Source organism: Nansenia antarctica (assembly GCF_963989245.1).
Source record: "Nansenia antarctica genome assembly, chromosome: 2".
NCBI lineage: Eukaryota > Metazoa > Chordata > Actinopteri > Argentiniformes > Microstomatidae > Nansenia > Nansenia antarctica.
Genome location: NC_137675.1, coordinates 1,809,562 through 1,836,084, shown reverse-complemented (window position 1 = coordinate 1,836,084; position 26,523 = coordinate 1,809,562). Strand labels below are relative to the sequence as shown.

At 47.6% G+C, this 26,523-nt stretch overlaps 2 protein-coding genes across 2 annotated transcripts; one reads left to right on the top strand and one right to left on the bottom strand.

Moving 5' to 3' along the window:
• Positions 1-6,978: 6,978 nt before the first annotated feature.
• On the top strand, positions 6,979-8,701 carry fitm1l (fat storage inducing transmembrane protein 1, like; the record flags this gene model as incomplete). The annotated part of the gene is made up of 2 exons (XM_080524690.1): positions 6,979-7,157; positions 8,029-8,701. 2 exons carry the CDS (start codon positions 6,979-6,981, stop codon positions 8,699-8,701), a joined length of 852 nt encoding a protein of 283 aa, XP_080380816.1.
• A 755-nt stretch (positions 8,702-9,456) lies between these two features.
• trnau1apb (tRNA selenocysteine 1 associated protein 1b) lies at positions 9,457-15,662 on the bottom strand. The gene is made up of 9 exons (XM_080523985.1): positions 15,484-15,662; positions 14,951-15,048; positions 13,857-13,956; positions 13,238-13,290; positions 12,471-12,602; positions 11,325-11,444; positions 10,669-10,924; positions 10,349-10,394; positions 9,457-10,133 (listed from the first exon to the last, which is right to left on the bottom strand). The coding sequence occupies exons 1-9, from the start codon at positions 15,517-15,519 to the stop codon at positions 9,991-9,993; spliced, it is 984 nt and encodes a 327-aa protein (XP_080380111.1). The 5' UTR covers positions 15,520-15,662; the 3' UTR covers positions 9,457-9,990.
• Positions 15,663-26,523: the final 10,861 nt, after the last annotated feature.

Genomic DNA, 26,523 nt, shown 5'->3' with positions numbered 1-26,523 from the left:
CTGGCAGAGTGTCACAGAACCACAGCGCCAGACTCTCAGTCTGCAGTGGTGAGACTTCTAAGGACATGTACCCGGCTGTTGGAGAGACAGTAAACCTGCCGTGTGCGGGGGCAGCAGCAGGTGACCACCTGACTGTCCAATGGCTGAGGAGGAGGTGGGACACCAGGAACTGTGAGAGAATGTTTCTGGATGAGAGCAGAACCCTGAACCCCCTCATGGAGGACCTAAGAGGCAGAGTACAGGTGGTTGACAACAGCTCCTCTCTCCGCATCACCAACATCACCTTCAAAGATCTTCACTATGATTACCACTGTCTGGTCCTGGATGGACAGCGTTGTGTTGGCAGTCACATGATAGTTCCGTTTGTCAGACCAGGGTTTGTTCTAGGCTCACCAGGGGAGGAGGCTGTGCTGCCCTGCTTTCTTCCTGACGCCAATGGGACAGAGGTGGTGTGGTACACCCCTCATGGACGCCCTCGCCCAGCATCACCATCTCAAAACCTCTCTGAGGACGCCAGTGACCTCTCTGAGGATGCCAGTGACCTCTCTGAGGACGCCAGTGACCTCTCTGACCAAGGGAAGCAGATGTACATGCTGGATGGAGGAGTGACAGGGAATTACTCCCTGGTCGTCCCATCTCTGGTGCTCAACCACACAGGGTATTATAGCTGTGGTCAATCTGACATTGACATCAATACTTATCTGCTACTGGTCTGCCCCCACCGTGCCCCCGCTACAGTGCTCTACTCAGAGGGAGAGGAGGTCATTCTCAGCTGTAACTCTAGTGTCAATGAGTCAAGGGTGTGGTACAGACAGACTGCTCAGCAGGATGGTGTCATTCTGGACCCTATAAGGGAAGAACAAGCTCCTGAAGATTTGATTGGACGAATCTATGTATCTCACTCCCTTACCACCCTGGTTCTCTCTAACCTCTCACTGGAGGACAGTGGTGAGTACTGGTGTGCTGTGTATGATTGGGTAGAACGTGTGTGTCACTCATCAAACAAGACCCTCCTAATCTATCAGGAGAAGGACCCCGTTGGCATTGACTCTGTGTTCCACGCAGTGTGGCGTTCCCTGGCCAGCTGTGTTCTGCTGGGGTCGGTCTGTGCTGTGGTCGCTGTGAAGCTGAAGACCAGGAGGAGAGACCAGGCTTCTCAGAGGGCCCTGAGGAGGAGAGAGGAGGGGAGGGAGGAGGGGATAGAGATGATAGAGGAGGGGAGAGAGGAGGAGGGAGAAGCGGTGATAGAGGAGGAGGGAGAAGAGGTGATAGAGGAGGAAACCAGTGTGTGAGCAGATAAGGCCAAATGTATACCATTAATAAAGAAAATGTCCACCATATAGACTTGCTGTATGTATAGATAGATTTCTTTCTTTTTTTATATTATTTTTTCTTAAAATGAATGATGGAAAGATGATTCACTTACTTAGACAAATGTATTTGTTGTAAGTCGCTTTGGATAAAGTTGTCTGCTAAATGCCAAAAGTTTAAATGTGTAAATGTGTGTATGTGAGAGGAGGAGGGACTCCAGACTCATTTATGAGACCATCATCTGACAGTCTGCTTCTTACATGCTTCAATTATATGAATTTGCATTATACTTGCTTGTACCTACCAATACATTGTCCTTTTTTATTAGTCATTATTGTTCAGTTGTATATGCAGTTGTATTCTGTCAATGGATTTAGAGTTCTTAACCCGGCTTCAAAGAGCTCTGAAAGTCAACAAAGGATGAACTGTAAATATAATGTTGTTAAAGGTTGCGTATATTTCCTGTTTGTATCTATTTTTTTCATTTAGCTTTTAACCATAATAAAGACAAGAAACCTTGGACAATGGTTTGTTCATCATTTCTAGCTGTCTGGCTTAACAGGGAAAAAACATTCTCAGGGGAACACTTTCTATGTTTATATCATGTTGACTCTTTTTTTAGTTCTTTTTTCTGAGTGGGGCAGACTCATATTTTTTATTTTATTGGACAGATACAGAGAGGACAGACAGGAAAGTAAGGAGAAGGGAGAGAGAGAGAGGGCATGTCAGCAGGGCATGGGGGCCGGATTCAAACCCATGCCGACATGGGCATATGTGTGCACTGTAGACCGCGGTGCTAGACCACTGGACCACCCCAGGCCATGGTGCTAGACCACTGGACCACCCCAGGCCATGGTGCTAGACCACTGGACCACCCCAGGCCATGGTGCTGGACCACTGGACCACCCCAGGCCATGGTGCTAGACCACTGGACCACCCCAGGCCATGGTACCAGACCACTGGACCACCCCAGGCCATGGTGCTGGACCACTGGACCACCCCAGGCCATGGTGCTAGACCACCCCAGGCCATGGTGCTAGACCACTGGACCACCCCAGGCCATGGTACTAGACCACTGGACCACCCCAGGCCACTATGTTGGCACTTTTGATGGAAGGCGTCTTGAAACATCGGGGGCTTAAACCCGCCCATGTTTCATTGACAAGGGGGGGAGAGGTAGTAGGAGTTTTTGATTGACAGGTGGTTGTTTGCATTAATCAACGGCGATGAGCTTAATCGATGGTGATGCGGTGGATGGCGGAAAACATTGGCAGACATTCATGGAGATAGCTTGTTGATTAGCTGCTAGGCTACAGTAGGTAGTAGTAGTAGTACACAGGTCGCAGGAAGTCAAATCACAGAAACGTCTCAGGAAGTGTTAACGTCTCCCAGCTGTCCTCTTAACATAGGCATGTTAACGCTGCTACCGCTGTCCTGCAGGGGAGGCTGGGGGAGGTAGAAATCGGAGGCCGGGGGTCGTTGTAATGCCTGGAACGTTCCTCATTCCGTTCCGTGCATTACGGAACGAGCCCCGGCCTCCGATTTCTACCTCCCCCAGCCTCTACCGACTGCACTGTGTGTGATGTCGAGGTCAAAGGCCTTTGAGCAGACAGACTGGGTGTCTGACAGCCTCCACAACCAGGTGCGTCCTCTGTGTTCTCTGTCCTGTTGGAATAACGTGCGTCTGTGCCGGGGGAGGCTGGCAGAGGTAGAAATCGGAGGACGGACAGGGCCTCGTTGTAAAGCACGGAACGGCATCGAACACGTGTAACACTCCTCATGCCGTTCCATGCATTACAATGAGGCCCGTCCTCCGATTTCTACCTCCACCAGCCTCCCCTGCTACCCCAGGAACCAAGAGGAGCTGTATGTGGTGTGTGTGTGTGTGGGGGGGGGGGGGGGGGTTGTGTGTGTGTGTCTGTGTTTACATGACAGCGTGCTGTACAGAGAACAGTCCAGAGTATACTATGTGTGTGGGTGTGTGTGTGTGTGTCTCCTTAGCTATAAGTTCGTTTCTCGAACTCTACCTCCCCCACCTGTGGTGTATGTCCCCACCTGTCCTACCCGCTGTACATAGGATTCTTAATAGGACTGGTTGTTAAAATCCCTAAATATTCGTTTTGTTGTATTGTTCTTCCCATGTTGGATGTATGTTTATCTTGTAGATAGTACTAGTTATTTGTCTGTATTATCTTGTAGATAGTACTAGTTTTTTTTGTCTGTCTTACATGTAACGATGAATTGAGAATCAAGGACCCCAATTGAAATAAGCCAGTGGCTTTCTTGGGTTTTTATCCTGTTAGTTGACCTTGTATGTAATATGTACTTTCATGTACCTACTTCTGCAAATCTTCTAATAAAGTTTTCAATCAATCAATCAATCAAACCTGTAATGCAGTATGTTGGCCACATGGGGGCAGTAATGTAATGAATAAAGTCCCTCGTGTCAGAGCGTTCATCCGCGTTCTCTGAGAGCACCGGAGCGTCCACGTGACTGCCTCAAATTCAATCAAATGACTTGGTTCCATTATGACGGTTAGGTTAATTAGGTTCCATTATGACGTTGAACCCAGAGCGAATTTACAAACGCGGCCGTTGTTGATTTCTCGAGTTAGTAACATGACTATCCTCTGATGAATCCTCTACTCTGCAGAATGACCTGAGAGTCAAGTACCGTTCCTCCGCCTGTAGGTAGCAGCAGTGTTCTGTATCTGTGGGTTGGTCTGGCTGGCTGAAGGACTGGTGTATTCTCTCACTGACCTTTGACCCATGGTTTCTATGGTAACCACGCTGAAAAGTAAGCGGTACTTTTAAGCGGTACTTTTTATAAACTAGTCAGCTGTGCACACACAGGCCCTGCCCAGGTTAAATAGATGAAATACAGGGAGACACTTTTACTGGGTGAAACCAGGTCATTTTTTAATTTTAGTACACATTTTTACAGGTCACATTTTATTTTAATACACAGGACATACAGAGATGGTGTACATGATGTAGACAGGACCAAGGACACTGGAGATACATGGCGGAGTTGGTGGTGGGAGTGACGACACAGAGAGAGATGGATAGATAGAGAGGGAGGAGAGAGATAGAGAGGTAGAGAAACAGAGAGAGCAGGATCAGAGAGAGCCATATTGAGATACATCGTCCTCCTTCACTTCATACAAACTCATGGAATGGAATGGAATGGACTTTATTTGTCATTGCTACAGTACAGGTACCAAACAACGAAATGTAGGAGGGGTGGCTCCCCTGGTGTTAGGAAAGGAAAAAAAAAAAAAAACTTTTAGAAAAAGAAAAAAATCACAAGAAGGTAAGGAGCTGGTTTACATAAATAAAGGCTATGTACACAATCCACTGTACTATACTGCACAGATAGTCAACTAGGGTTGTCATATTGCACAAAAGTATTTTTTCACGTTATTTAAAGTGTCACAGTTTGCAGGCTTGAAATTTACATGTTTGTGCCTCAGCACTACACCTGATTTTTTCAGTCCAGCAGCTGCCATACAATCCGTCCAGACTGTCCAGGGCCCAGAACTTAGGTCTTTGCTGTGTTCAGGGCCTGGACGGCCCTGTGGTAGAAGCAGTTCTTCAGTCTGTTTGTCTTAGCGGCTAGGGTCCTGAACCTCCTTTTCGAGGGCAGCCTGGTAAAGTGTACGTGCCCAGGGTGGGTCGGGTCCCTGGAGATCTTTGAGGCCTTCCTGAGACAGCGTGTGTTGTACAGCTCTTCCAGAGAGGGGAGGGGGGCGCCGGTGATCTTCTGTGCTGTTCTCACTACTCTCTGTAGCGCATTTCTCTCCGCTGTTGTGCAGCTGGAGAACCAGTTGCAGATGCCGTAGGTGAGGATGCTCTCCACTGCGCCGCGGTAGAAGGCCACCAGTATAGGTCGAGAGGGAGGGAAGGAGGGGGAGAGAGAGAGAGAGGGAAGGAGGGAGGAGTTCAGAGAGAGAGAGGGGGTGGGGGGGGGCTAGGCCCCTGAGTGACAGAGACAGACCTCACACCCAACAGCTGAGTCTAAGAATGGAGGAGCAGAGATGGATGGAGGGATAGAGGCATCCATCACAGAGGTTACTCCTATTAATACACACTCACACACACACAGTCTCACTCACACACTCACACACACACACACACACACACACACACACACACTCACTCACACACACACACACTCTCACACACACACACTCTCACACACACTCTCTCACACACACACACACACGCTCACACACACACACTCTCACACTTTCATCTGACATTTATAGAGCAGAGGGTAGCAGAACACAATATACATTTGCACACTGAACTGTGGGACTACAAATTTCAACAGCAGCCATTTTGTCACTGTTTCACTTCCCCCACTGCTCCTGATAAGATGTGTATTATGATAAACTACCACCCTCATCACTTCTGAACCAGGCGTTTCCTCTGCCTTGAGGATGACCTCATCTGCCCCCGATAGTCACATTCCCACACTAGCTGCTGCTGCGTCATTCACCTCCACACATTCTCCTGACCTCTGAACTTTGTGATGTAACATGACACCTGCAGGGGGCAATGGGGGGGTGAGAACATATGTTGCGCTGTGTTAGTGTCTGCAAGAGGGCCAGGGGGTGGAGAGAGTAGGGGGGCTACAGTATCAGACAGGGGGGGCAAGAGAGAGAGAGAGGGGGGGGGGGGGGGAGAGAGGGAGAGAGGGGGACAGAGAGAGAGAGAGGGAGAGGGACAGAGAGAGAGACAGAGAGAGAGGGAGGGTCAGAGAGAGAGAGAGGGGGAGAGAGAGAGAGAGAGGGGGACAGAGAGAGAGAGAGAGAGAGAGAGAGAGAGAGAGAGAGAGAGAGAGAGAGAGAGAGAGAGAGAGAGAGAGAGAGGGAAGGGGGATTCTAAGTGCAGGACAGCTGGTACAGTATGCAGCCCTCAGTGCCAGGAGAGAGAGGCCACCATTGTGGATGAAGCACGTTCCGTCGTCTTTATTCGTCGTGAGGTAAGAAGAGGGTAGTGACCTCATCAACAACAGGAAGCAGCTACGCCACATGTGGACGAGAGAGAGAGAGAGAGAGAGAGAGAGAGAGTGGACGTCCAGCCAAGGTCAGAGCAGACAGGAGAGTTGTGAGAAACATTCTGTACAACTGGACGTTCTTCTACCGGGAGCACAGCTGTTTACGACAGGAACGTATGGCGATGGGACCCAACCAACCACACAGGAAGTAGTAGACCCGTGGATCTGACGGCGTGTGAGAGAGAACATTCACCTCAGGAACTGTGAAAGAGTTTGTGGAATGCGAGCCTCCAACCGTCAGACGTGAGGAGCTGAATGTCAGAGGATTACTCCTGCTTCATTGAGTTACACCAGACCGTTGGATTGTATCCATACCGCAACACTTCCTGGTGCACCTGGTCACACAGTAGGGCTCGGCAACTCCACTGGAGCTTCACTGGATCACCGGATCATCAGATGCAACGACGTGCCTAGTCTCCCAACCAAGAGGTACAGTAGACGTCTCCGTAGGAGCTCATTGTCCATTTTCCTCCATTTAACTTGTCCAGACCAGCTATCTGAGTCCAGCTATCTGAGTCCAGTTATCTGAGTCCAGCTATCTGAGTCCAGCTATCTGAGTCCAGTTCTGTCCCTGGGCTCGGCTCGAGGCCCCACGGTCGTCCAGGATGTTCCTCAACTCCTTCCTGGTGTTGGTGACGGACCTGGCAGCGAGGCTGCTGGGTAACTCCTCCTTCCGGCGCCACTTCCACCTGCTGCTGTCCTGCCTGGTGCTGTTCGGCCCCGCTCTCAGCCTCTGGGTCTCCCAGCACAGCATCTTCGCCAAGAAGACCCACTTCCTGTACAGGTGAGGCTATGACCACTTCCTGTCCAGGTGAGGCTATGACCACTTCCTGTCCAGGTGAGGCTATGACCACTTCCTGTACAGGTGAGGCTATGATCACTTCCTGTACAGGTGAGGCTATGATCACTTCCTCTACAGGTGAGGCTATGACCACTTCCTGTCCTGTATAGAGGTCTAGCAGATGATGGGCTCAACCATGATGATAGATGATAAACAGAATGATCTCAAAATGGCCCCCAATCCCTCACCCCCACCCCTTATCGATTACCCCCTGTCCACTACTATAGATCTGTGATGACTGGATAAACACTGTGTTTAAATAAACATTCCTTGTCTAAGCAGCAGTATCTAGAGGAGCAGAGCAGCAGCTGGTTGCTCATGTGTATCCAGTCTGTTTTCGTCTAAGTATTCCAACGTACTCAGAATCCTGTACCACTGAGTGATTGTGTCCAACCATCCTCTCCTCTCCTCTCCTCTCTTCCCTCTCCTTCCCTCTCCCTCCTCTCCTCTTCCCTCCTCTCCACCTCCTACCCTCCTCTCCTCCCCTCTCCTCCCCTCCTCTTCTCTCCTCTCCTCTCTTCCCTCTCCTTCCCTCTCCCTCCTCGCCTCTCCCTCCTCTCCTCTTCCCTCCTCTCCACCTCCTACCCTCCTCTCCTCCCCTCCCCTCTCCTCCCCTCCTCTCCTCTCTCTCCCCTCCTCTCTCCTCTCCTCCCTCTCCTCTCCCCTCCTCTCCTCTCCTCCCCTATCCTCTCCTCTCCCCTCCCCCCTCTCTCCTTCCTCCCCTCCACCCCTCTCCTCCCCTCTCCTCTCCTCCCTTCCCCCCACCTCTCCTCCCCTCCTCTCCCCACCTCCCCCCACCTCTCCTCTCCTCCAGGGCGTTCCTGCGCTCCGGCTGGGGTTGGACCTGCGTGTTCGTGGGCTCCTTCGTGTTCCTCCTCTCCTTCTCCGTGCGCCGCTCCCTCCTCCTCTCCCTGCGCCACCTCTCCAGGCTGGCGGTGGGCGGCGGCCTGCTGGTCGGCTTCCGGAAGGTCATGGCCGCCCTGGCCAACGCCACGGGCAGCTGCTACGAGCCCCTGACCTCCCCCCCGGAGGGCCAGGCCCCGGCCTCGGACGGCCAGCCCTGGCTGCTGCTGCACGAGGGGACGACCAAGGAGGTGTGTCTGGGCCACGGCATGGTGTGGCGGGGCTACGAGGTGTCGGAGGACACCTTCCTCCTGGTGCTCTGCTGCCTCCTGCTGGCGGAGGAGCTGGCGGTGTTCGGCCCGTACCTGGCCCTGGGCGGGCCCTCGGGAGCCCCGCTGCGCCTCCTCTTCTTGTTCTGCGTGCTCCTCCTCTGGCTCTGGGTGTTCCTGCTGCTGTGCCTCATGGCCTACTTCCCGCTGTTCCCCACGCAGCTGCTAGGGGGCGCCCTGGGGTGCCTGAGCTGGCGGGGGCTGTACCAGGGCTGGTACCGGCTGGGGCCTACGTGGTACTGCCCCGGCAGGCCTGGGGTGGGGCTGCTCACCTCCAAGGCCGGAGGAGGAGGAGCTAAAGACGAGCCCAACTAAACTGTCCCTCGTCTCCAGATTCTCTACTACTTTCTCTCTCTGTGTTCCTGGTTGGTTGGTCTCTGGTAGGGCTTTCACAGCGCCAAGGAACCACTCTGGTTCACGTTTCGCAGTTGTAGCTGCCATCTTGTTGTGACATGTTTGTCCATCCCGCCCCTTCGTCACCCAGCGTTGATGACGCTGATGGTTCTGGTTACACTGGTATGAACCCTGATGGTTCTGGTTACACTGGTATGACCCCTGATGGTTCTGGTTACACTGGTATGAACGCGGGCTGGTTCGCCAGACGGCACCAAAGTTCTGAGGTTCCAGAACGGGAACAGGAGCGGTTCCTTGGCGGTGTGAAAGCCCTATGGATGATCTCAAACGCTGTCGGTCTTCCTCGTCATAATATTGTTCTTCATAAGGTGAAAGAAACATGGAAGTCTGTAAGCTGCTCTGTGGTGAATTAGGGTTATTCACTTCTCCTTAAATAAGGCTGAATGTCCAGTGTATGCATAATGACTGTGTGTAGTGACTGTGTTGATTAGTAACTATGTTAATTCTACCATGTCTGCCATATCTACCATATTAGACACTGTGTCATAGTGAACTCATCATTTCAAGGTGCTCTTCTTTTCAAATAAACTTTATTCCAAAAAGATCTTTGCACAAAAACAGTTGATGGCATGATTTGTAAGTCTTAGTGCTGATGGTCTGTTACATGATGTGTGAAAATGACAAACAGAATCACATGGATTTCAACGCCTTGGAAGTAAAGGTGGAAGTCAAGCTGTTTAATGGACATCAAAACACAGACGGTTTATTTGTTTACAAGCTCGCCCCTTAAACAGCCAGGATTAAAACGACTTAGATCAACTAAATCACATCTGTGGGAGAGACACAGTAAAATCGTAATTTCAATAACTTAAAGTTTTTAACACTTCATGGAAGAACCCTCGGCCTCTGTGATTTCATAGATTTCATGTCACGTTGATCTCATAGAGGTTCTTGCATTTGGGAATTTATTGACGCTCATTGAAACATTCCTTCAACTAAATAAAAAAATAATAAAACAAGATTGCGTGAGACAAAAGGGGGGGGGGAAAAGTGAACAACAATATATACAAAAGGCCCTGAGACATGCTGCGTGTCGACTGGTGTGTAGGGCACAAAGAAAGGCGTGTTGTTGGTTGAGAGAAGACACGTTTCATCATCCAGCCTATGGCTGAGCGCTAGGCTAAGCTAAGCCAGGCTAAGCTATGCTAGACAAAGCCAGGCTAAGCTAGGCTAGGCTAGGCTGGAGCGTCTCAGGAGCTGGACACGGAGGGGACCTCTGAGGTGATGGAGTCCAGAGGCTGCCAGTGACAGTTCATCAGAGAGTCGTACAGCTCCTCGCTGCGCTCCATGAAGTCCCTGTTCAACGCCTCCACATCCAGCTGGGGGTTGGGCTCTGAGGGGGGGAGGGGGGGAGGGAAGGAGAGATGTGAACAAACCAAGAGATTTAGTTTAGCAATTTTCTCAAGCAATTGTGACAACGAGACAGTGTATAGGACATAGACCTCCCCTCGCACAAAGGAGTTAAAAGAGGGAATTAAATGATGTTGGAGATTGAAACCTGATGACCAGATCTGAGCTGAGTTCTACCTTCAGTGATCTGAGTTCTACCTTCAGTGATCTCGTCCTCCGTCTCTCCCGTCCCCTCCTGCGTTTGCTGCAAGCAGAGAAACGGTGTCAGACCGCAACAGTTTATCAAGCTTTAATATTATAATATATACTGTATATATACACCTTTACTATTATAATATATACTGTATATATATAACTTTAATATTATAATATATACTGTATATATATACACCTTTAATATTATAATATATACTGTATATATGTTGTAAAATCAGGCACCCTTGAGAAATAGACATTGGTCTCAAAGGGCTAAATTCTCTGTATGATGTGACATCATCATCTACCCCCCCTCCCCTCACCTCAGCGGTGGCGGACATGTCTCCTGGCATGGGGGGCATGCCCATGGGGGGCGGGGGCATCATGCCGTGGGGTCCGGGGGGGGGGTACCCTCCGTAGGGGTTGTAGCCGTAGTTGTAGCTGTTGTACTGGTCGTAGCTGCCCCACCCGGGGTAGTAGTTGTGGTTGTGCCCGCCGTAGTAGCCCCCCCCCTGCTGCTGCTGGTAGTTGTTATGGTAACCGTGGTTCTGGTTGTTGTGGTAGTTGTTGCTTTTATGGCTGAAAACGAGAGAGGAGCGTTGAAGGGATGAGTTCAACGTCCGTGTGATGTCACTGTCTCACTGGTGGGGATGTGTGAGACAATCATCTTCTGTATCGCAAATGAGCTAATGGAGATGTTAGCTAGTGTTAAATGAGCTAATGGAGATGTTATGTAGAGTTAAATGAGCTAATGGAGATGTTATGTAGACTTAAATGAGCTAATGGAGATGTTATGTAGAGTTAAATGAGCTAATGGAGATGTTATGTAGAGTTAAATGAGCTAATGGAGCTCATGTAACAACAAGTTAGGAATGCTATCATCTCAGAGTAGAGTAGATCTAGTCTAGTTAGGAGTAGAGTAGATCTAGTCTAGTTAGCAGTAGAGTAGATCTAGTCTAGTTAGCAGTAGAGCCGGTACCTCTTGTTGACGGCGATGCTGATCCTGATGGGTTTGGCCCCCAGGCCTGTGGAGCTCTGGCACTCCTCTATGGCCTTCTTCTGCTCGCCCTCGTCACCGAACTTCACAAAGCCGTAGCCTCTGGGAGACCAAACACAGCCGTCAAACCCCCCGCCACACGCAAACACACACACACACACGCACGCACACGCACGCACACGCACCACCACGCACGCACACGCACACGCACCACCACGCACGCCACATTGAAAACGCATCAGCAAAATACGGAATCGTAAAAAACAAAAATGGTATGGTAGAACTGAAACTTGTTGTTTTACTTTTAATATGAGGTAGCATCACTTGAATTGTGAGTTGCTCTTGCTTACCCTACATGGGGAAAACAATAGTTTTAGCATGATCGTCAGCAACAAGCATTTTTTTTTGTATTTTCTTTTCCCAGTAATTTTTTTTGTCTTTGGGAAATATATTTGTGGTGAAAATATAGTAGAATACACCTGCCAGGGGAGGCTGGTGGAGGTAGGCATCGGAGGCCCGAGGCTCATTGTGATGCACGGAAAGCAAACACGTTTGATACCGGGCCTCAGTCCGTTCTAGGGGTGGGCATCGACGATCGATAATTGATCGATAAGGATCTTGGTCGATCACAAAATAAAAAATTTGGTCGATCACAAAAAAATAAAAAAAAAATAAAATTTGTGATCGACCAAATGTTTTATTTTGTGATCGACCAAGATCCTTATCGATCAATTATCGATCGTCGATGCCCACCCCTAGTTCCGTTCCATGCATGACAACGAGCCCGTCCTCCGATGTCTACCTCCCCCAGCCTCCCCTGACACCCACACCCCCCAATCACAGAAGGTGTCCATCAGAAACATAGCAACATCCCCAATGTCACCAGATTACTCTCCAAAAACCCCACCGAACATAATTTTAACTCATCAAATGACCAGGGGGGGTATTCTATTCCATCAACGTCGCTAAAGGAAAATCGAGGCTTATTTTTGATGAAGGCTCGCGAAAGTCCAAAAAAAAGTCAAAAACAAGCCTGGATGTTCCTTTAGACGGAACACCCCCCTGTCTCTACAGCTCTTAACCAATAAGCATCCTGCTAGCAGGCGGCGTGGGGGGGGGGGGCCGCACCTGGAGTTGCTGTACTGGTCGGTGACCACCTTGCCCCCCTTGCAGGACGGGTACTTCTTCAGGAAGAACTGATGCAGCTGGTAGTCGTCCACCTCGGAGGACAGGTCGCCCACGAACACGGTGAACTCTGGGCTGCAGCAGGGAGACACAGCTGCTGTCAGACAGGAACTCTGCTCTGCTCTGCCTCAGGTGTGGGAGCAGGTAAGACTAACAGAATGTTGTTGTTGGTTCAATGTGAGTGTGTGTGTGTGTGTGTGTGTGTGTGTGTGTGTGTGAGTGTGAGTGATGGAGGTAAGAAAAGCATCTGCACACCTGGTATGGTCACTGCCGGTGCAGAGGAGTAGGAAAAGAAAAACAAACAGTTTAAGCTAACTGATTCCTAGAACACTGCTAACTGCTACACTGCTAACTGCAACACTGCTAACTGCTTACTAGAACACTGCTAACTGCTACACTGCTAACTGCAACACTACTAACTGCTTACTAGAACACTGCTAACTGCTACACTGCTAACTGCAACACTGCTAACTGCTTACTAGAACACTGCTAACTGCAACACTGCTAACTGCTACACTGCTTACTGCTACACTGCTAACTTGCATAAGTCGCTGTGTTTAATAATCACTGGCATGTCGGTCAAGAGAACTTCTTCAGAGTTCAACAATATTGAATGTGAAATCAACAAAATGTTGTACTGTTGCTTTACAGACACATCAACATCAACAACAACAACAACAAGGTGATGAGATATGAAGGAGTCATCTTACCCCCCCTCCGGGCGTTTCCCGTAGGTGGCATAGTTTAACTTAAACTTCCTGGGCTACACCGCAAAGTAAGAGACAGCAGTCAGCCCAACCGTAGGAGTCAACGCATGTACGCTTTCAACGCTGGAGAATAAGGAGTATTATTATTATTATTATTATTAGAAGAACGTCTTGGTTTGTTTACATACCTCCACCACCCAGTACAGCTTTATCCCATTCGGCAGTTAGTTCCTAACAGAGCTTATGCACCGGCTTCAAACAAAGTCAATTTTTTTACAAACAGCCTCAACCACCTTCATCAGGGACCAGGAAGTAACGCGTCTGTCTGTCGTCACGAGAGACGCCACGCCGCCGCCGCGACACACAGCGGCGTTTACCAGACTACAAAAGTGGGCGTGGCCACGCCTAGCGAGGCCGCCGCCCCCTCCACAATAACACAGTTGGGGAATATAAAGTATAAAACTGAAAGTATATGAAGGGGTGGTTTGTCCACGGATGCAGTAGTATATAATATAATATACGGTATTATAATAATGATGGTTATTATTTAATAAGTTGTTTGTGAAATGAAACTGTGATTTATATATGTAACATCCGGGTGGCGGTCGGGGTTGGTGCTCACCGGATTCGAGCCGGGGACGAGTTTCCCGTTGAGTCGGTGGACGCACCGGTCTACGCTGGCCTCGTCTGCCATCTCCACAAAGCAGTACCCCGCTGAGCCACTAGGGGGAGAGAGAGGGGCATGGTTTAGTTAGGCTGTAATATCCTGCAGAGCCACTAGGGAGAGAGAGAGAGAGGCAGGCATGGTTTAGTCAGGCTGTAATATCCTGCAGAACCACTAGAGGGAGAGAAAGAGAGGGGCATGGTTTAGTTAGGCTGTAATATCCTGCAGAACCACTAGAGGGAGAGAGAGAGAGGGGCATGGTTTAGTCAGGCTGTAATATCCTGCAGAACCACAAGGGGGAAGGAGAGAGAGAGAGGGGCATGGTTTAGTCAGGCTGTAATATCCTGCAGAGCCACTAGGGGGCGATGGAGAGGCATGGTTTAGTCAGACAGGGGGGGTGTCAGAGACAGAGTACCCTCGTCCCGAGGCTGTTGCACACAGAGCACACACACACACACACACGCCTGAAGTAACACCGCCTCTAACCTGGCCGTGGCGGGGGGGGGGGGGGGGGGTGAGCTCACTGATTTAAGTGTTTGTTGTTATGTGATTTCAGCGAATCACATCGCTGCGAGGTGTAGCTCCAAAACAGAAACGTGTAGTGGGAAAGCACTGGGGGGAGGAGGGGCTTAATGAAGGGTTAGAATCTGATTCGCTGGTCCGCCAGACCTTTCACGCCTTTGGGGCGGAAGTGTCTGAGGGAAGAGACTAGAGAGAGACCAGCCTGTCCACAGAGACGGTCAAAGCTATCTGGCGTGCGTTGACCTCTCCCTCTAGTGTAAGACTGAGAGGCTGCTGATGTGAAACCAGACCCAGAGAGAATGCTCCCAAGCCAGCCCATCCTCTAAGTATGGAAATGGCATGATGACTAATATCGTAATTCGGGGCTGTATGACCTATCCCCCCCAACACCCCAGACCCACCCTGGGGCTGTATGACCTATCCCCCCCAACACCCCAGACCCACCCTGGGGCTGTATGACCTATCCCCCCCAACACCCCAGACCCACCCTGGGGCTGTATGACCTATCCCCCCCAACACCCCAGACCCACCCTGTCACCCTGTGGGTGATGATCTTCACGCCGTACGCCGTCTCCCCCATGGTGCTGAAGGCTTGCTTCAGGAAGTTCTCGTCCATGTAGGGATCCAGCTGCGACAAAGGGACGAGACAGTTCAACCAGAGACCCAGTTCAGACTACTACCGATGGGTGACGTGGCGATCACACTGTGTACACACGGGGGACATCTAGACATCTAGGTCAGCTACGTTAGTTGATCGTTTCTCCAACCAGGGCAGTGCTACCCGGAAGACCACCCGCAGGGCAGCTAGCACCAGGCTAGCAGCTAGCTAACGACACTCCAGTGAGCACAACACATCTTTATTTGTATGATTTACATATATATATATATATCTAGTACGGGTATAGCTCTCTCCGTCTTACAACCCTGGGTACAGATATCAGCACCTTCTACCGGCCGTTATATTAATGTCGGAGAACAAAAATAAAAAGCAGAAGTAGCGAGCTAACATGCTAACATGCTAACGGTCGGTAGCCCGCTGCGTAACCACGGCAACGTCACTCACATCTCCCATCCACAGGCTCGTCATCCTGTTGAACATCTCGATGCTCTGCTGCCGGGGAACCTTGCGAGGAGAATCCGCTGACTTCTCTGTGTGTAGATCACCTCCCCTGGGGTGTGAAAGGCTGGATCTCTCTCTCTCTCTCTCTCTCTCTCTCTCTCTGGGCCCTGGTGCTTCCTGCTGCTGGCTGCTGGCTGTGGTCGGTGCGACGGTGAAACCGGTCCGGACGGACATCCGCCTGTTGTTGGAGGCTGCGTTTGAGACCGATCACAATGCAGGCGGGGCTGCGCAGCGCCACTAAAAATGCCACATCAGTGCACTGTGTCGCGCCGGGCAATGTAGTCGATCTCAAACATCAGGTGAACGAACTCATCTTGGATGGAGATTTTGTGTTCGCCTGAATTAAACCTCATATAGTAGATTATATAATATATTATAATAATATAACGGGTAAATATACCTCAGACATAAAGGCTAGATGGTAGATATGAATAAGGGTAGATTATATAATATATAATAATAATATAACGGGTAAATATACCTCAGACATAAAGGCTAGATGGTAGATATGGATATACAGTAGGTAGATTATATAATATATTATAATAATATAACGTGTAAATATACCTCAGACATAAATGAATGAATGAATGAATGAATGAATGAATGGTCTTTATTGTCATTGCTATAGTACAGGTACCAAACAACGAAATTTAGGAGGGGTGGCTCCCCTGGTGTTAGGAAAGAAAAAAAAACTAAAAAAAACACAAGAGGGGAAGGAGCTGGTTTACATAAATAAAGGCTATGTACACTATCCACTATACTATACTGTACAGATAGACGACTAGGGTTGTCATATTGCACATAGTGTTATTGCACATTCATTTAAAGTGTCGCAGTTTGCAGGCTTGAAATGTACATATTTGTGCCTCAGCACTACACCTGATTTTTTCAGTCCAGCAGCTGCCATCAATCCGTCCAGACTGTCCAGGGCCCAGAACCTAGGTCTTTGCTGTGTTCAGGGCCTGGATGGCACTGGGGTAGAAGCTGTTCTTCAGTCTGTTTGTCCTTGCGGCCATGGTCCTGTACCGCCTTTTCGAGGGCAGCCGGGTAAAGTGTTCGTACCCAGGGTGGGTTGGGTCTCTGGAGATCTTGGAGGCCTTCCTGAGACAGCGTGTGTTGTACAGCTCTTCCAGAGAGGGGAGGGGGGCGCCGGTGATCTTCTGGGCTGTTCTCACGACTCTCTGTAGCGCATTTCTCTCCGCGGTTGTGCAGCTGGAGAACCAGTTGCAGATGCCGTAGGTGAGGATGCTCTCCACTGCGCCGCGGTAGAAGGTCACCAGTATCTCCTGCTTGCTGTGTTCCTTCCTGAGGACTCTCAGGATGTAGAGCCGCTGTTGTGCCTTCTTGATGGTGGCTGTTGTGTTGTTCTTCCAGGACAGGTCATCCTGTATGTGCACCCCCAGGAATCGGAGGGTTGAGACTCTCTCCACGCTCTCTCCGTCGATGAGCAGGGGCTGGATCTCTGACTTTTTCCTCCTGAAGTCCACGATGATTTCCTGGGTCTTTGACTTGTTCAGCAGCAGGTTGTTAACCTTGCACAGCTTGCTCAGTTGCTCTACCTCATCCCTGTACGCCGCCTCGTCCCCCCCCGAGATGCAGCCCACCACGGTGGTGTCGTCTGCAAACTTTACGATGGAGTTGCTGGGGTGGACGGGGGTGAAGTCTTAGGTGTAGAGGTTGTAGAGGATGGGGCTTAGCACGCAGCCCTGGGGGGACCCAGTGCTGAGTCTGAGGGCTGTGGAGGTGTGGGGGCCCACCCGCACCCTCTGGGGGCGGTCGGTCAGGAAGTCCTTGATCCATGCACATATAGAGTGTGATAGTCCCAGGTCTAGTAGTTTGGTCACTAGCCTGTCTGGAAGGATGGTGTTGAAGGCGGAGCTGAAGTCCACAAAGAGCAGTCTCGCGTAGCTGTTTCCCCTCTCCAGGTGGCTAGATGGTAGATATGGATAAGGGTAGATTATATAATATATTATAATAATAATATAACAGGTAAATATACCTCAGACATAAAGGCTAGATGGTAGATATGGATATAGGTAGATTATATAATATATTATAATAATATAACAGGTAAATATACCTCAGACATAAAGGCTAGATTGTAGATATGGATATAGGTAGATTATATAATATATTATAATAATATAACGGGTAAATATACCTCAGACATAAAGGCTAGATGGTAGATATGGATATAGGTAGATTATATAATATATTATAATAATATAACGGGTAAATATTGTCGTGTATTTTCATGCTCTGTAACCATAGCAATGGCCCTCTAATACACACAATGGCCTTTTGACCAGCATGTGCAGAGGCTGTAATATCATCATGGGAAGATATAATTGCATTAGGGCCCGAGCCAGCAAGACGCCCATAGCATAAATTGCATTAGAATTGTATTAGACCATAGGGTGAATTGCATTAAACCAATGCAGAGTACATTATCTGCCTTCAGGTATGGCAGATAATACACAGCAAAGGATCCTTAGGATGGAATAACATCCTATTTACAGGACAGAAAATGACCTCACCTACTATGATCTCACTGGCAAACTTTGTATCTGACCAAATTAAAATGACGTGGACTCTGTTTTGATTGGCTCAGCGACAGTGACAGGGGGGGGTATAAAATCCTGTACACAGATGGGCTCTTTCTCTTTTTCTTCATATCCATATCTTTGACTTCATATCCTGTGACCGATTCGGATGATCAGCTCCATTGAGGGGCCATGCTGTGTAACCTGCTTTTTTGAATAAACAAGTCTTAAATTTGCTCAAGAACTCTTCTTCATTTTTAGCAGTAACAGATACCAAAATATACGAAATATATGGCGAGCCTAGTCCACGAGTAAATATATATAGCTTATAAGTGATTATAGTGACCGTCAATTTTTGCATCTCTTCACTTCTCTCAGCGCCTGGAGGTAAGTACCATTTCCCCCCCTCTCTCTGCTCCCCCTCCTCCTCTCTCTGTCTCTCTCTCTGCCAGACTTCAGACTTCAGACTTCCAGCTTTGATGTAATTTTGTAATAAATGGTCTTAAGCTATAAACAAAAGAATTTAGATTTGTGTTGAGTATCTGTTAGAAATATAAGATAATTACAATTGGATTGAATTTAAAGAGCCGGATTTAGAAATCTGTATTTGTACATAAATGTGTAAATTGCACTGTATTAGGAAAATATCGTGTGTGTGCCTGTGGTACTAAAGACGACCTTTAGTAGTGTCTATATGAAAAGTGTAGACTTGTCGACAGAAAATTAACGGAAGACGTTTTGTTAATGGGTCGGCAATATTGGTTATTGTGAAGATTAGCGAGAAGCTGATAATTGTGTTATTGTATGTAAAAGGAATGAGAATTCCTGTTTGATAAGACAAAAGGACCATTGTGAGCAGAGCAGAGCAGAGCAGTGAGCGGAGCTAATTGCTTTAGCGCCGTCAAGACGAGCTGTACGCCCGCAGGCGCTCAGATTCCTCTTGAGGGAGAAAACGTGGAAAGCATGGGCATTGGAAAGTATTAGAATGAGATTAAATTGGTAACTAATAGTTTAACTGCATTGAAAGATAATCTTGAAATTGTTGAGTCGTGAATGTGCTTTGTTTGTGAAAACAAAAGTTGTGAAAAAGACCGTGGTTTTTCAAGGAAAAACCGTGGGGTAGAGCCCCTCCCCTCCCTTTCTGCGTGTCTCATTTCAAACACACGCGCTTTTCGCCCTAAAACACACAACAGAGCTGAAAATCCTTTCTACTACAAGGGAAGCTGAATTTGATCGATTGCATTGCTCATCTAAGGATAGTGGGTTGATCGTTGGGGTATTTTAAAGTAGTTTGGGGATATTTGCTGAGTTTCATTCGCAAATCTGGTGAAAAGCGGGCGCATGCGCGGAGAGGGGCGTAGACCAGCTGAGACTGGGTCTCTGAGCACGGATTCTTTTTTCCTCCATTTTGCTTTCTTGCCTTTCACCTTTCCCCGCAATAAAGAATGTTGGTGAAGGAATCTAGGAGGTTGATGCATAGATTGATGTTGTGAATGACTGTTCAGTATTACATTACTTTAGTTGATTTAATTAATTGCTTATTGGTTGAATTAATTATTCAGATCATTCATTTTCTGTTTTCACAAAACAATTGATTGATTCCACAAGTTTTAAATCAATGTATATGATTATATAATGAATAATTCTAACTAATCGTTCATTCTTTTCGCTTGACAGTTGGGTTGTTTATGGATTGTGGAAAATAATAGGTTATGACTTGAAGATCACGGCAGGGTGGTCTGAAGCAACACGATAAGACATTTTCGGTTGCTTGCAGAATCAGATTCCATCTGAACCTATCAGATCTATGGAAGGAACTTGCCGCCATCTAGTGGACGGAACACGATAAGACAAGTCGGTTGCTTGATGTTGGAACGTAATGTTTATTATCTAGTGGACAGATTGTAATAGTCCAATGATAACGTTTTCTTTCACAGGTTTACATCAATGAAGTGTCAATGACTAAGTCTAATTAATTATGCATTCCTTTCAAATAACAAGTCGATTTCTTTACAGATTGTAATTAATAATTAATCATTTTATTCCTTCCAAATAATAAATCGATTTCTTTACAGGTTGTAATTAATATTCGTGTTTTACATCTTTTTATTTCAAGTTAAGTTCTTTTTCACAGTTTTTGATTAAAGAATAGCAGAACAGTTTCTATCTGAGGATTGATCAATCAAGGGTTTGTGGATCAGAAAGACTTAGAGCGTGACCTGCCTTTGTAATTTGATAAATTGTGTTGAACAGCCTTTGTAGTTTAATAATTAAAGTTGACCTGAACTATAATTAGTATTGATTGAGCAATTAAGTGACACACATTCATACACAATAAGGGAAAAACATTTAGATTAAAACACACACACATAGATTACATTTAAGTCAATAATACACAATACCACTGAAACAATCCGTTGTTCTGAATTGTAATGTTCTGTGTAGACAGTTGACACAGTTAAAAGTTGGACTAGCATCTGTTTAGCAGATACGGCAACAGAAGGTGGGTTGTAAGAAAAGTACACCTTATAGCATACTTTCAGCATATTGAGCAGTATAAATATTTCAGACATGGGAGCCAAACCCAGTAAAATTGTGAGGGCTGTTAATACAGATAAGGGAATATTAGCAAATTCATCCCCTGTGGCTATAGTGGAAAAAATGAATCCTCTTGTTAAGGAGATTAGCAAAATGTCAACGAAATGGAATATTCGTTGGGCAGACATTGAACAACCATGGCCAGAAGAGGGCACCTTTGACTTACAATTAATTGCAACATTGGAGATACTTATCAATGCACATAAGGCGCATCAAAAAGGAAAGATTAGATCAGAGAAACGCAGGTTAGAGTTAGCTATTTTAGACCTCTTCAAGGTAGAGGGGCAGAAAGTAGCATTAGCTTGGAATGAGAAAACAGCTCACATGGATCCAGAAAAAAGAGATGAATTGGCCAAAGCAATGGAAGAGAAAGTGAACATTCCATTCTCACACACAGCTCCAATCTCCAGTCCTCCTCCCTATGCCAAGATACTGGAGGACAATTCTCAGCGGATCTACCCTCAGGTCCCCGTCCTAAGTACGAACGGAGCCTTCACTATCAAAGATGAGGGTGATAATGTACTAGAGAGGGGAAGAGCGAAAGTGACCGTGGATTTCGAACCAGAGAACAAGACAGATGACAGTGAAGATGGCAGTGGAGGTGATGGCGAATGTTCAGGTGCTGACAGCAATGCACAGGGAGGTTACAGTGCTCAGATCAGAAAACTAATAGCCAGGGCCGAAAAACAGGGAAGGACAAGACGCTATAAAAAGGGAAAAGAAGAAAGTGGTTCTGAAGATGAGCAGGAGTCTCTGAAGATAGAGAAGAAGAAAGAGAGCTTAAAGCAAAAGAAGAAGATGTTGGAGGAAGAGGAGGAAGAAAGGGTGAAAAAGGATAAGGAGGAGTTAAGAAAGAGGGCAAGAAAACTCCAAGAGAGAAGCCTAAGAGAGGAGGAAAGTCACAGACGACAGATAGAGGAACTGTTAGAACAGGTAGCTCAAGTGACATCACATCATACATCCCAGCCGAACCTCCCAAGGTCTACAGCGACACCAAGGCGGGACGAAAAAACGAAGCCACTAGTAAGCGATTATGGCCTAAGACCAAGAGGGAAGGCATCGGAGGAAGAGGAAATTCAGGGGACCTTCCCGGTGCTGATTCGAGATAACAAGATAGAATATCGTCCTTGGGGTCATACAGATCTGTCTGAAGTGATCGAAAAACTCCCAGTCCTAGAAGATGGGGGTCACCCATGGACTACCGAGATGGACGTGAGACTGACAGGGACGCAGGCCGCAATGGGAGACCTGAAAAGACTCTTAGCCTTTATTACAGGATTGGACACCATGCAGGAAATATTGACGAAGGCAGGACTTCATAAATATATCGGTACATCAGTTTATGACCCAGAGCTCTTCGCAGCAAACAGAGGCAGGCTGTGGAAGGCAATCAGAGAGACATACCCTACTCACATTCACCCAGACAATATCATTGTGATGCCACTGGGAGAAGATGAGAATCCCAGGGGTTTTGTAGCCCGTGTGCACTCTCAATGGAGAAGTGTGACAGGGAAGGATGCCGAAGATAACCCGTTAGAAAAAGCCATAATCAGGGAAAAGATTCAACAAGGTCTCCCTACCCCAGTTAAGAACAAGTTAGCAGAAGTGGTGGGGCTACGACACATGAACAAGGCTGTTTATATAGACAACGTAGCACACCAAGTAGAATTATTTAGAAAGAAGATTCAGATACAGAAGGCACAAGACGAAGACTCACTCAGAAAACTAACTCAAGTACAATTGACTGAAGGCAAGAAAACCAGAGAGAGAGTGCAGACCATAGCCCTACAGGTCCCATCTCAGCCACAGCAACTGCAAACTGTCCCTCCCCAGTCATACCCACAGGGGCCACAAGGGGGGTATCCATACCCACAGGGGCCACCAGGGGTGCAAGTGGTTCCGTACCAGCCATACAACCAGCCTGGCCAAGGACCACCACAAGAGGGATGGACCGCAGCCGGGAAGAAGATGTTAGGACCATGTTTCCAATGCGGCCAGGATGGACACTTAGCCCGTACCTGCTGGAAGAAGAACCAGGGGGGCGCAGGGGGGAAACAAAAAGGAAGATATAGGCCCCCTGCTACACCGGCTCCAGGAGTGGTGAACCCCTACGGAGGCCCAGCAGCTGGGCTATAGGGGTGCCCAGAAGATCCGAGAGGGGGGTGCCAGCTGGTGGTGACAAACAGGCCTGAAGATGAACCTACCATATGGGTGTCGGTCAACCAACGTCCATTAGAATTGATGGTGGACAGTGGAGCAGCCTACACCTGTCTGAAGCCTGAAGATGCCACGCACCTTCCTATGTCTGGGAAATATGTGAAGACAATCGGATTCGAGGGAATTAAACAGCTGATCCCTACTACTGAGCTTGTAAGCTTAGAGTACAAAGGACAGAGAGCAGATCTGTCAATACTTGTATCAGAACACACGCCAATAGGGCTACTAGGGAGAGATGCACTATGCCAATTGAACTGTACAGTGAAATGCACACCTGACGGCTGTCGGGTGACAGTGCCACAAGAGAACAGACAGCTGTCTGTCATGATGGACAACAACGCATCTATGGTGTATTGGGTGGGAGGGCTTAGCCCAGACCTAATGGAACCAGCAAGGATGTGGGACAATTATATCCTGGCACACATGTCAGAGGCCAGAAGGCCTACTGATCCATTGCATTGTTCACTCCAGTATTTTAGAGAAGTTGCAGATGCAAACCCAGATGAGTGGCTGAAGCATCAGCCAAAACAGGTACAGCTTAGTACAAGTTGTATAATCCTAGGCCCTCAGGGAGTGGCTATGAAGATAAACAGTGACACTTATCTAGATCAGGAGCATAAGATTGAGGGTAGCATCCCTCATGTGACACTTATGATATCTGAACACTATAAACAGAAGCATTTAGGGGCAATGATGGCAGACTCAGAAAAAGCCAGATTTGTAACGACAAAAGAAAACCCTGCTATCTGGAGGAGCATTGATGGACAGTTCACAAAACTGATGATCTCTGCTCAAGGAATAGGACATCCGCAGACTGTGAAGCTAATGAACCAGCTAATCCTTCCTGTACAACCTGAAAAAGACCTCAGAGAAGAAATGATACAGAATGTGCCAGCAGACCTGTGGGCAAAGAACAGTACAGACATTGGATTTGTGAAATCAGCTCGTCCATTGAGAGTTGAACTCATACCGGGTGCAAAACCCCCTTGGAAAAACCAATACCCATTGAAACAGGAAGCAATTGATGGAATTGAGCCACAGATCAAAGGATTGTTAGAGGCAGGAGTCTTGAAGATAACTCAATATCCGTTAAGTAACACACCTCTTCTGCCAGTAACGAAACCTGATGGTTCATATCGTCTGGTACATGACCTACGGGCTGTGAATGAGGTAGTTGTCAGCTATCCAGCTGAAGTTCCTGATCCTCATGTGCTGTTGACTCAGATTCCATCTACAGCCAAAGTATTTACAGTGATTGATTTATGCGGGGCTTTCTTTTCTATACCTCTTAGTGTAGAAAGTCAAGGGTTATTTGGGTTTACCTACAAAGGTCAACATTATCAATATACCAGAATGCCACAAGGGTACAAACACAGTCCTCATGTTTTTAATCAGGTCTTGAAGGAGGACTTAGACGGGTTAGGGCAGACGATAAGTAGTACTGCCATTCAGTACATGGATGACATACTCCTTTGTGCCCCAGATGAAGAAACATGTCACAGGGATTCCGTTAAACTGTTAAAGGTTTTGGCGGAGAAGGGACACAAGGTGTCTAAAAAGAAGCTACAGTATTGCCAGGAAAAGGTAACTTACTTAGGACAATCTATTACACAGGGACATCGCAGTGTCACTAATGAACACTTGGAAGCTATTCAGAAGGCTCCAAAACCACGAACGGTTAGGGAAATGATGATGTTTTTGGGCATTACTGGGTATAGTTCAGCATGGGTGGAGGATTACACTAGACTGGTCGCTCCATTGAGGGGGATGATTAAGGAAACAGGTAGTGATAAACTCCAATGTTGCATTACTTGGACAAGGGAAGCTGATTTGGCGTTTGAGACAATTAAACACAAATTGCAAGAAGCGCCAGCTTTAGCGCTTCCAGATTATTCCAAAGAATTTGGATTGTATGTTTCTTCTTCAGCCAAAGGGAAGTATGCCTGCGCTGTTCTTACGCAACCAACAGGCATTGGACCTAGTCCACAGCCCATAGCCTATTACTCTGTCGCATATTCAGAGGTAGAAATGGGTTTCGCGCCATGCTACAGAGCAATGGCCGGGGCATATCTTATGTACGAGAAGGCAACAACCTTAACAATGGGGTACCCAATTACCATTCTCTGCCACCACAGTCTAAGGAATCTTTTGAATCAAGGCAAGTATACTTTGACGATGCCTAGGATTAGGAATTATTACAGGATGTTGGAAAGGGAAGATGTAACATTACTAAGATGTAACACACTTAACCCAGCAGAGACCTTGCCAACCCCAGAAGATGGGGAACCACACGATTGTGTGAAGGAAGCTATGAGGTACTCTAAGCTTAGAGCAGATCTACTAGCTTTGCCTTTAAAGGAAGCTGACGTTGAGTATTGGACTGATGGATCTTGTTACCGGGTAGGAGAAAGTTTACGTGCTGGGTATGCCATAGTCCGATCCCAAAATTCAGGGTTCATTGTGGAACAAGCCGAGGCTGTTCCTCAGCCTTGTTCAGCTCAGTTGGCTGAGTTGATTGCCCTCACAGAAGCATGCAACTTGGGAACCGGACGAAGAGTGACAGTGTACACCGACTCTGCCTACGCCCATAATGTGTGTCATCTACATGGAGCTGTATGGAAGGGACGGGGTTTTAAGAAAACTGATGGTTCGCCTATTCAGCACCACGCTCAAATCATGAAGCTGTTACAAGCCATGATGAAACCAAGGGAATTAGCCATAGTGAAGTGTGCCGCACACAGATCTGACTCATCACATGTCACACAAGGTAACAGGGCTGCAGATGATGCAGCCAAAGCCATTACAGGAGCAGACAAAGCAGGTAAAGTTCTGCTGGTCACACATGAAGCACAGTTACAGGGCATGGTCACGCTTGAGGATTTGTTGATGTTACAGAGTGGGGCAAATGCGCTAGACAAAAACCTATGGTTAACAAGGGGGGCTAGTCAGGATGACACAGGTCTATGGAGAAATCATGAGGGACTGGTTGTGGCACCCCCAGATTTATTAGGCATGCTGATACAGGAAGCCCATGGATTAGCACATGTGGCCAGGGGGGAGGTAAGACGCAAGATCACCAAGGAATATGGTTTTTGGGCTCCATATTTATTGGAACAAATAGACCATATCCTTGGTCAATGTGTGGTCTGTTTGAAAAACAATATCAGACCTGGAATACCAGTGGGAACTGGGCATATCCCTACCCCAAACGGGCCAATGAAACATTTGGTGATTGACTATGTGGACATGATTCGTCCTGTTGCAGGATACAGGTACATGTTAGTTGTAGTGGACAGGTTCAGCAGATGGGTAGAAGCATGCCCCACTCGAAAAAAGGATGCTCAGTCTGTAGCAAAGTTCCTATGCAGGGAATTCATACCTAGGTTTGGAATTCCAGATAGGATAGCGTCAGACAATGGTAAGGAATTTGTGGATAAGACGGTAAAGCTTATACTACAAAAGTTGGGAATCAAGCAGAGATTTGGGTGTATTTACTCACCTCAAAGCCAGGGGATGGTAGAGAGGATGAACGGGGTCCTTAAGAACCGTCTTTCTAAGGTCTGTCAGCATACAGGTCTTAATTGGGTGGAAGGACTCCCTCTTGCATTGATGGCCTGTCGTT

Coding starts and splice junctions, on each gene's coding strand:
- trnau1apb (XM_080523985.1), bottom strand. CDS start 15,519: ATGTTCAACAGGATGACGAGCCTGTGGATGGGAGAT. Junction 13,957..14,950: donor ATCACCCACAGGGTGACAGG/GTGGGTCTGGGG, acceptor CTCTCCCCCTAG/TGGCTCAGCGGGGTACTGCT. Junction 10,395..10,668: donor ACATGTCCGCCACCGCTGAG/GTGAGGGGAGGG, acceptor CTCTGCTTGCAG/CAAACGCAGGAGGGGACGGG.